The 11,156-nt window shown below is 27.9% G+C and overlaps 1 protein-coding gene across 2 annotated transcripts; it reads right to left on the bottom strand.

Annotated features, from left to right (window-relative positions):
• Window positions 1–759: 759 nt before the first annotated feature.
• On the bottom strand, window positions 760–5,975 carry LOC100166116 (putative neutral sphingomyelinase). Of its 2 annotated transcripts, none has more exons than XM_029486872.1 (7): window positions 5,918–5,975; window positions 5,538–5,711; window positions 3,551–3,734; window positions 2,879–3,079; window positions 2,236–2,352; window positions 1,162–1,306; window positions 760–1,101 (listed from the first exon to the last, which is right to left on the bottom strand). In XM_029486872.1, the coding sequence occupies exons 3-7, from the start codon at window positions 3,728–3,730 to the stop codon at window positions 812–814; spliced, it is 933 nt and encodes a 310-aa protein (XP_029342732.1). In that variant the 5' UTR covers window positions 3,731–3,734; window positions 5,538–5,711; window positions 5,918–5,975; the 3' UTR covers window positions 760–811. The 2 variants fall into 2 exon arrangements, with proteins under 2 accessions (XP_029342732.1, XP_001944002.2); XM_001943967.5 differs by having other exon boundaries at window positions 5,798–5,933.
• Window positions 5,976–11,156: the final 5,181 nt, after the last annotated feature.

The following is an 11,156-nucleotide window of genomic DNA, read 5'->3' as shown; positions in this document are numbered from 1 at the left end:
ATATATAGGTAATACTTTGTTGATGCACATGTATTATATAAGTAATTGGTATAAATAACTAATATAAGTATAATGGTATCTATTATTCAATCAATATTAACTATAATAGAATGAATATAAAATATAAAATAAATATATTATAATAAATATAAAATATACCTACTGTTAACATTATTTAAACCTAGCTTTATTAATTATTGAACCTAGCTATTGTAATACAATTTAATATTTAAATTAAAACTGAAATGTTGTCTTGAAAAACATTATATTGAGTTAACTACAGTGCTTGAAATGGGGGGAGGAACACAGGGGGATGGAGCGCTTCTTCTAATTTTTTATATTTTGAGCGTAACGCTTCTAATTATTATCTTTAGAACGGGGGGATGGAATGTTTTATTTTGTTGAAATAATATTGTATTTTTTATTTTGTGTCTTCGTAAAGTTGTACATATTTAATAAGATATTAAAATTAAATGTATGGTTTTTTTATGATAATTGTTAATAAGTTATAAGTAATTGAAAAAAGACATGTGACGTCATTGGGCGTCATAAATGTTAATAATCCTAAAATTATAATCTTATAATCCTAACAGAATGTAACAGAAATAACTGACTGTGTAATTATATAAGTTATAACATACTTTGTTCTTTTGTTCTTATAACATTTATTTTTTAAATGTGGGTAATTAACAATAATCATAATTTAATTTTAAAAGAATTGATTAGAATAAAATATATAACATAGCTAGTTAAATAACATCTGTCAGTTCTATCTGTTGCACCCAGTATATTATGAAAGAAAAAATCTGTCTTATTGATTAGAAAATATAGTTTCAACATGATTACAAAATCCACGAACACAATTTTTTTCTGTCCATTTTATAACTAAGTTATAAACATACATGATAAAGAAAATAAGTAAAATAATAATAACAATGGTATTAGTATAAGAGACAAGTTGCAAATACATACTCAGTATTATACAAATTAATATACATATTATAAGATGCCATGATATTAATGGGTTTATTACAGATTTTTCATTACAGATGTTCAGAGAAGTATTTAAAATGCTTAGAAATTCGTTTTCAAATATCAAACCTGAAAATACAATAAAAATTAAATATAAATATTTTCTAAAAATATAAAAGATTTTCTTACCGGAATTCTTTGTAATATTTCTTTCAATACTTAATGTATTTCTTGATATTTCAAACACAGCTTCAATTGGTTCATGATCTGAGTAACTAAAATCTTGTCCAGGAACGCGATGTGGCAATGAATGTCTATGTTCCTTTACAACAACCTAAATATTTTGTATAACTTTTCATTAATAAAATCTATACATATATTTTTTTCATTGTGTCTATATTATTTATGATTAGATTAAGCCTTTAAGGTTCAACACTAAAAAAAAATGTAGCATTATATTATTTTATAACATAGAAATGTTCAATTTTAGTAAATTTTTTTACATTTAATGATACCAATTGGCAATTATGTGAACATCATAGGCGCAAAAAATTTTTTCTGGAGGGCTAGAATTGTAAACAGCATAGACATTGATAATTTATATTTTATCACATTGTCTGCCATGTGACCACCGACGGTCAAACGTATCAAACGATATGTGTCATTGGTACGCCAAGTATATATTTTAGTGTCATTCCTAATTTGTATATACTAATGTATTTGAAAAAAAAAATGTATAAAGTATGTTTATTACATTAAAAAAAATGTAATGATTCCCGCTAAGCCACGGTGCCTTTTTATTTTAGCACCATGGAAAAATTAATAATAAAAAACCATAATATTAACTTGCGGTCGCCGGTGGTCATGTGGCGTGGTAGTAATGATCAACTATGGGCACCGAAAGTCAAAAAGGTATACAATTTTAGAATTAAAGATGACCATGGCAGTCAACATGTTAAACTTAAATATGATTAAAAAACTGGGGGGTGGGGTTACGAATAAAACTGGGGGGGGGGGGCATGTCCATCAAGCCACACTAATTGCACCTATACTTACATATTAGATATTTTATACCTCATAAGTTATATTCAGCCAAGTTGGTTCAAATATGCAAAAAGTAAAGTCTAAACAATATACAAGTAAGTAGTTACAACACAAGAACGTTACACAACAATTTTAATTTTCTATACTATGTTTATCTTTGATATTTTCATATTCATGGGTACAAAATACAAATGGATAAGAAATAAAAAATAAACTTACTAAATTCTTTTCATTAGATTTGTACAGTATATAATCAATACGGTCATTTATTTCATTAGCATCTTTGTATGAATTTTCAGGATGACTGTAAGTATACTCAATACTATTGTTTAAACACTAAAATATAATATAATATAATATAATTATTATGATAATCAACTTTAATTATTATTATTATTGTACAGTAAACACCCAATTATCCATAGAATCTATAAATTTGAGTACCGTGGCAAATGTGGTTAATCCGAAAAAAGACACAAATCAACACATGAATGCTTTAAACATTTTTAATCAATAGTATGGGACCTACATAAGCGACATACAACAATGACTTAATAAACAAAATATTCCTACAACTAAAAGTTTTTATTACTTGTTCACTAAAATATCTCATTTTTGTGACCAGACTATACCGATTCCGAAATTAACCCTAGAGATGACAGTTTCCGTTTAACATTAAAGTTTGTACAGGTCCATTTACACATGTTTATTAATCATTGATATATTTTTTTTATATAATTCCTATAATTCTGTGGATAGTCAAGAGTTTACTATAGTCTGTAGTTATAACAGTTTTTTTTTAAATATTATACCACAGTGGTTTAATATTGGATCTATAAATACATGTTTTTTTTTTAATTACCGATGAATAAGAGTCAATCATGTTTGCACCCAAACATATTAACTTATAACAAATGTCATTTGGATTAGAATTAAGATCACCAGCTAAAACTGCTAAATCAGATCCAGACGATGTAACACGAATCAAATTTGCAGTTTCAAAAGCTTGTATTATTCTGTGATTTGTGTATTTATCGTTTGATGCATTATAACAAGCATGCAACTGAAATTAAGATAAAATTAAAAAAATCACATACATATTTTTGATTTGAGTACCAAGTACTATTCAACAGTACAAACTATGACATGCCAAACTTTTTTTAAAGTTGAAACAAAATATTAGAATTTTACTACACACCAGTTTTAAGCTGTGTCATAGGGTATAGGGTATAGGCCATACCCCATAGGTAGTAAAATGTAACTCAAACCATGATCCCATAAAAAATATTTTAAGTTATAATTACTGATTATAGACTATATTATACATTTTAAATGTAAGCTATTTATCTAAAAATATGAATAAATGTCTTAAAAAATGCTTTTTGGCATGCCACAATTTGAATTGTTTTTAATTAGGTACTATAATATTATTGAAGTAAAGAAATCTTAAAAAGTGGTTTATTTTTAATTTGAATATTAATCGTTTATAAAATGTAGTTTCTTATTTAACAATAATTAAAAAAACATAAATTACATGTGTAGTGTATACATCTACAATAAAGCCTTCGACATTAATACGGCATAGGCCAATGCCTTTTCCACCAAACCAATCTCCGTGCCAAAACATATGTAAATAACCATTCAAAATAAATGAATGGTAAAGGTGATCAATTATTGGATAACGTGACATGATGCACATTCCTGATCCTAACATGCCACTTAAAAAAAAAATAATAATATTAAATATCAAATTAAACTTTAGATTTTCATTTTTTTGTGGCTTACTGCTTTTATTTATGAAATATTTTAGCATAACAATTTTTATGGTATACTAGTATTAAGTACTAATAATAAATTATAATCAAAGGAATTTTTGAAAATAATAATTAAAATCCTGTCTTTGTTATGAAGGAAATAACCAGAGGAGATTGTGATCTGGTAAGATGTACTACGTGTGTGGAAGATTCAAAAAAGTGCAGTTCTTGAATTGCAAATGATAGGGCAGAAAAAAAATTATATGAATTATGGTCTATAAAGGAGATTGTATGGATTTTCTTTAAGTTGGTGCATGAGTTGAGAGAAAATAGATAATGTGAAGGGAGAATAGATATGTGTTGGCTGTAAATTTCCTGTTTTGATATACTCCGTTCAGGTTAAGATTGAACCGGCTTCTTGCATGCAAACTGAGCCGCCGAACAGTGCCTGACCCCTATGCGATGGCTATGTGTTCTGTGATTGGCCGATAGTCATCGCTGGCCGTCATCGATCGTCGGCGCCGGTACTGACCGCTGTGCATATGCTCCCACCAATGTCCGAAATGCGCGAAAAAAACGTGTTTTGGTCGAGCCGCCGGTTCAATCTTAATCCAAACGGAGTATAGTTTGTCAAAGACAGGGCTAAAGAAGACTTTGTCTTAAGTTACAGCAAAAATGTTAGTAACTGGTATCAAAATGTTGGGAACTAATTGATTGAAATTCATATTTATATGATGAATCATAAATATAATATAGGTATATATCGTAAGCGACTTTTAACCATTTTTATGATAGTTATCTCCATATTATACTTTGGAAGATCTATGAAAACTATATAAGCTAATATACGCTATACACATTTTGCAATAATTAGGAAATGTAAGTCAATCGAATTACGTCCGTGATCTGTTGATGAAATGCTATAAAAACCTAATTACATTATAATTTATTAATCTTGGAAAGTAAAATTTGTGACAACCAGTAACATTTCGAGTGTTTTCAAACAGTTTATATGTATGATCTACAATAGTATACAGTATAAAGTGTTCAAAAAATTCTTAAGGAATTTACATTGAGATGATTTAACACTGGAATTTGTTGTCTCTATCTTACATATGCGTAACATGATACATTTACACTCGGCAGAACAATTTCTTTGTTAGTTAAAAAATTTGAGTGAATCAACCTATTATGAAACTTGATGACAAGAACACAATCCGTATTTGTATTTTGGGTTTTTACGATAGTTAGCAATCAGTGGCGTGTTGAACTCATTTATGGTGAGGAGCAAAAATGTATTTTGTGGTAGGGGGCCACAAACCGACCAACAATTTTGAAGGAGAAATTGCTTCAAAATAATACCATCAACACGCCACTGTTAGCAATTTCTTAGCAAGCTTTGAGTATATAATTTAGCATAAATTATAAACGATCATAATTCTCTTAAAAACTAAATTATCGTGAAAAACCAACATACAAACACAGATACTGTTCTTACCATCAAGTTATATAATAGGTCGATACACTCAAATTTTTAAACTAACAAAGATAAACATGATCTACTGAGCGTAAATTTACCATGTTACACACTTGTAAGGAGACAACAAATACCAGTGTTACATCTTCTTAGGTCAAACGGGACTGTTTTGACTGACCATCACAAATGTTCCATTTGTCTTAATCATTTGTTGATGCATTTAACTGTTATCTAAACTATTTTAAATTAGGTATTAATTAACAGTTTAAGCATTTTATCCAATGTAATACCTGTGGAAATAATGTATGTATTTAAATACATTGTCACAAGATGCTTTAAGATGTTTGTAATCATCTTCACACCATAGTTCCTGTAAGCACACAACATCATATCCATTGTTTGTTAAACTGTCAGCTAATGCCCTTACTCGAGCATTACGATCTTTGGATGTAAGTTTCAAACCCCTAAAATTATATTTGTTTTTCATCAAAATAATATAATAAGTACCTAAGTAATAAAGCAAAAAACAAAATAGCAAAATAGTTAATACCATATATTTAAAGTGAAAATACTGAGTTTCATTATGCTTAGTAGTTAGGAAAAATATTATATAATATGATGAATGATGAATATTGAATAGACTTGTAAATTTAAAATTACTTAAAATTACCTAAATGCCACATGATAGTATCACAGAATAGATTTCATCTATTCTGTGATAGTATGCTAAATAACCTTATACAGTTATACTTATAGACGGAACATCCTTATCCTACCCAGTGTGCTGGTACGGTCATGAGAAGTTGAGATGCAGTGTTGCCCATTCTTCGAAACAAAATTATTTTTTTAAATGTCCACACAATAACTATTGTTGTAACCCATGTTGCTTGACTACCAGAAAAATGAATATAATAAAAGACTCGAAAAGATTTCTTAATCGTTTTTTAAAATATAAAAATCAAACGACAAAAAGTTCAAAAAATAAAACAACAGCCAACAGGTGGAATGATAACAGCAATCGTACAATATTTGTACAATATATTGATATGGATTTTTATCGTGCGTTGCTAGTGCGCATATTGTGTGATGTGCTTCGGTGCTTCGTGGGACGCAGCATATCGTCAACATGAGTAACTACTACATGTTCCGTCTATAAGTATAAGGTCTAAATAACTATATTTATTATTTTGATAAAACTTGATTTCACTGAGTGATAACTGACAAGCACATTTATTAAAATGACTTGTGGTGGACGGTATTGCACTTAGATGATATACAATATGGATGGAGTCATAGCATATTACGCGTATAAAATGAGTTGAAGCCAACATAACTATAGGAACTATAGGACCTGTGACATCTGCGCTTGCGTGACTGTTTATCTTAACTGCGCGTCTCGCGTCTGCAGCACTTTGCGCCAAACATTAATGATAAGAGACCAAGCGCATGCGCATATCACTGAGGTCCTACAGTTATGTTGGCTTCATAAATTGTTCGTATGACTCTATCCATGATTGTATATGATCTAAGGTGTTGCCATCGAGGTGTTTATATACCTCGATGGGTGTTGCACAACAACTAACAAGTTGGGGGATATTTTAATTTTTTTTGTTTTTGTATCCGATGCTCTCACTGTGATTGGTCTAAATATTGATAAATTCTTATCATTATCTTATCATTGCAAATTTTTACCGCCTTAATTTAAGTTTAAGATTAATTATTATGTATATAATTTATGCAAATAATTTAATTATTTATATTTATTAATTATTATGTTATCATATAAAATATACATTTTTAGTTGGCCTATTATTTTCTTGAAAAATAAATACATAAAAATATTACGTTTTAATTTGGGTCATATATAATGTCTTAAACTCTTAAATCGGATGTGTATTTTAAGATAAATTATTATTTATAAAATATACATCTCAAACCGGATATATTCCTCAGTGGATAACCCCACAGATAAGAAAATTATTCTTGTAAAAATTGTTTTCCTATTTTCAAGTCAGTACATAGATATATAGTCTGTTATAGTCTGTTTTAACTTTTATTATATTTGAGTATAGTACTGAAGTGTTGTGTCAATCATATTTTTAATAATGAATATAATATTATAATCATAAGTTATGGCCAAAGATACTCAATCTAATTGTGAAATATTAAAAAAAAGGTGATTTGTAGTTTGGTACTTTTAGAAGTGGCCATAAAAAATTTGAAAACAGTGAAAACTGCAATTTATCTAAATTCAACACAAGGACACTGGACAATCGAAGGTGCCAAAATAAAAAGGTTGGAGAGGAATTTGAATCCAGAATTGGAATATTCTCATGTAAATCATGTGTTCAGGAATGTCAATATAAAATTAAGTCTAATGAGATAAGCCCAAATCAAAGGTAAGTAACAATAAAATAATAACTTATGAGGCACTGACTAGGTATAACATATATTTTTTAAAATTTTTGAATAATCTAAATAATTTGCTGATACATTAATACATTTAGTTCATATCGTTTGAATGGCCCTGTGATGATATGTGTGTGATCTAATGTTATAGAATATAGGAGATAAGTTAGTAATTACTTCTATTGTTAATTGTTACTGAACACAATCATGTACGCACAGTTTCCTTAATCTAAAATTTCAATTTGTATATTCTATTGTATGAGATCATTATCACTGGAGATAACTACAGAAAAAAGGAATATAACTACAGGTTTTACTTTAAATATTATGTACAATATAGTACGCATGCATTTTGATTTGGGTTTATTATTTTAAGACAAAGAACACTTTGCCTACAACTGGCACAAGAATTGGTGAATCCCGGAAAAAAAGACCAAGGAAAAAAAGACCAAGAAAAAAAGACCAAGGAAAAAAAGACCAACAGAAAAAAAGACCAAGGAAAAAAAGGACAATTTACAATTTTTGAAAACTACATTTTAAAACCGAGAATAATCATTTTAGTTATTTTGTTGTAGTACTGTATTGTACATATAGTATTGTAACACTGGTAACACTGTAAACAGTTAATGTTGAAATTTTCTAAACCTAACTCTTGAATCTTACGATGAACTGATTGAGTAAGATGGTAAAAACAACCTTTTATTGTTATATGATCTCCTAAAACATTTTTAATTGCTAGAATCATGGCCCTTTCAAAATCCACATGTACAATTACTGGATCTATACACAAATTGTTTTCTTCACACTTTTTTAGTATTGTGTTTAGCATTGATTCATAGGTTGACATGCTTTTTCTTTGCAATAAACAATAAACTGCTGTAGTAGAAACATTATTTACTTGCACTCGTATAACGTAAAGTTGTTGAAATTGTTTTGGTGCAAGGGCAAAGTTCCCATCCATGTACCAGGTTGATGCACATGCTAAATTATTTAATCCTTCATCTGTTGAAAATATAATTATTCTTTCAGTGGCACCTATTCCATTGTCAGCAAGCAGTAAACGTTTGTGGAATGGTTTTCCAGTTGTACACCAATCATCTTAATAAATATAAAGTACAATATTATTATGTTATAATATTAACATTAGGAGTACAAACATGCTTTATTTGTGTGACTACAACATTTGATTTACCCACCTGCATCATTAAAGTCAGTACTATTATTATTAAACCTATTTTATTTTATATTTATAATTTATATCTTGATTTTAGACTTTAGTACTTACTTTCAATCATTAAATCATTAAGACTAACAGGATCCACAGGATTGTCTTTTGATCTTTGATTTCTTAGTGTTCTTTTAGTGGTTTCTTCAAGCGGCATCATTGACTTAGAACGTTCGTCTAACTCAGAAACACCTTGAGCATAAATCTCGACTGGATTTGCACAATATGTCTTTGCAGCTAATTTCATTTTTGATACAGCTATCATGGCATTTACTTCGGATTTGTTCGCAAAGTGATTATGTCCTATTGTCACAGAATGGTTTGTTTTCAAGATACTAGTCTTTAGTATTGCAGGACAATTTGTACTATTTCTTTTTGAACATCTCCATGTAATATGATTTACACCAACGTACTTAACTGTATATGTGTAGCCTTCAAAAGGCATTTTGTCACCGCCTTTGTTGGATTTAAAAACTTCCATTTCAAATTTTTATATTATTTAAAACACTTTAACACTTCAGTGACTGTCAACAGACTAAATGTTGTTCACTAAAATAATAGCATAAACGTATGAAAATGTCACTGTGATCTCTGCATAGGGAATTTCCAGTAATAAAAATTTATTTTACTCTATATCATACCACAAATTATATTGTATTTAATATAATATTTACTTTATATTTTACCACTAGTTATATTTTATGATTAAGTGTGAAAATGTCACTGTGATCTCTGCATAGGGAATTTCCAGTAATAAAAATTTATTTTACTCTATATTATTATACCACAAGTTATATGTATTTAATATAATAATATAGAGATGAAGATTTGTATTTATGTGTGTATACTGTTTATGTGTGTATACTGTGTATAATATCCAAAAAATATATTATAATGTACATATTAATTATAAAATTACAACAAAATAACTAAAATGATTATTCTCGGTTTTAAAATGTAGTTTTCAAAAATTGTAAATTGTCCTTTTTTTCCTTGGTCTTTTTTTCTGTTGGTCTTTTTTTCCTTGGTCTTTTTTTCTTGGTCTTTTTTTCCTTGGTTTTTTTTTCCTTGGTCTTTTTTTCCGATTACCAGAATTGGTGTATGCAAAAAATGAAGCTGTTAATCATAGAATTAAAATACACCAAAGTTACAAGTGTTATAGACTATTTAGTATTTTAAAAAAAATTGGCCTACAATTAAAGAGGAATGGGTTGTATAATTTCAAAATATAAGACATTAAGTATTTAACTCAAGTCAAAACTGTTAAAATTTATAATTATGAATTATCCATGCATATTTAGGAAACAGAACTAATAATCGTTTAGAGAGTACAAACCAAAAAATCACACAAGTTGTAACAACATTTTGTAGACTTGATCGATTATTTGAAGGTAAATTTCATTGAACTAAAGATTACAAGTTATAATTAATTAAAATACATTTGCAGGATGTTAATTATCACTTTGAGTACAGAGAGAGATCATGCTGCTACTGAATGCTATTGTAAGACGCCAAGCTTTGTTTCAAAGTTAAGCTACGAACGGCAACACATGATTTGGTATTTAACTCCATTTGCTTTTGACCTTTACTAGAACTCGACTACCGTAAAAACATTGTACTCTTTAATTTTTGTTCGTTTGTAAATTGTAGTTTAATAGTTTATTAGTTTATACATGGATTTATTCCTATTACTAATTAATAATTATAATAGGTGTGTTTATTTATATCAATAATTTATAAATACTATAACAATTTATTATATATTAATTAATAATTTTTGAAACATTGTGTTCAAGAAAATAAGAATAAATGTCATTACAGTTTTATTAGAGTTTTATAATGTACCTACCTACCTATATAAGAGGTATATTATTATGTATAAGTTGCACTTTTGATAAATATTCCAGTATATTTTGTAAAAATATTTGAAATAATCTTTTAAATTATCACGATGATGTACAACATTAAATTAATTAAATCGTGCCTGCAGCATTCAAACATATTTTATATTTATAATACATATAATACTAATATGTGCATTATATTATATTATATTGTATAGGTATATTCATATCAGATATACCATGTATATTTTATATAATATGTTCGTTATATATTTATATAATTATTTTAAATACCTAATTTTACATATAAGAATATGTATTGAAATTCAAAAGTGTATACTATACATAATATAATATGTAACAGGTAGGTAAGTAAACATATTATAAATCGTTTAAATATAAATAATGTTAGGTAGATCTGTATGATTAAA

This window comes from Acyrthosiphon pisum, chromosome A1, assembly GCF_005508785.2.
Source record: "Acyrthosiphon pisum isolate AL4f chromosome A1, pea_aphid_22Mar2018_4r6ur, whole genome shotgun sequence".
Classification (NCBI taxonomy): Eukaryota; Metazoa; Arthropoda; class Insecta; order Hemiptera; family Aphididae; genus Acyrthosiphon; species Acyrthosiphon pisum.
This window is presented reverse-complemented; position numbering and strand designations above follow the sequence as displayed.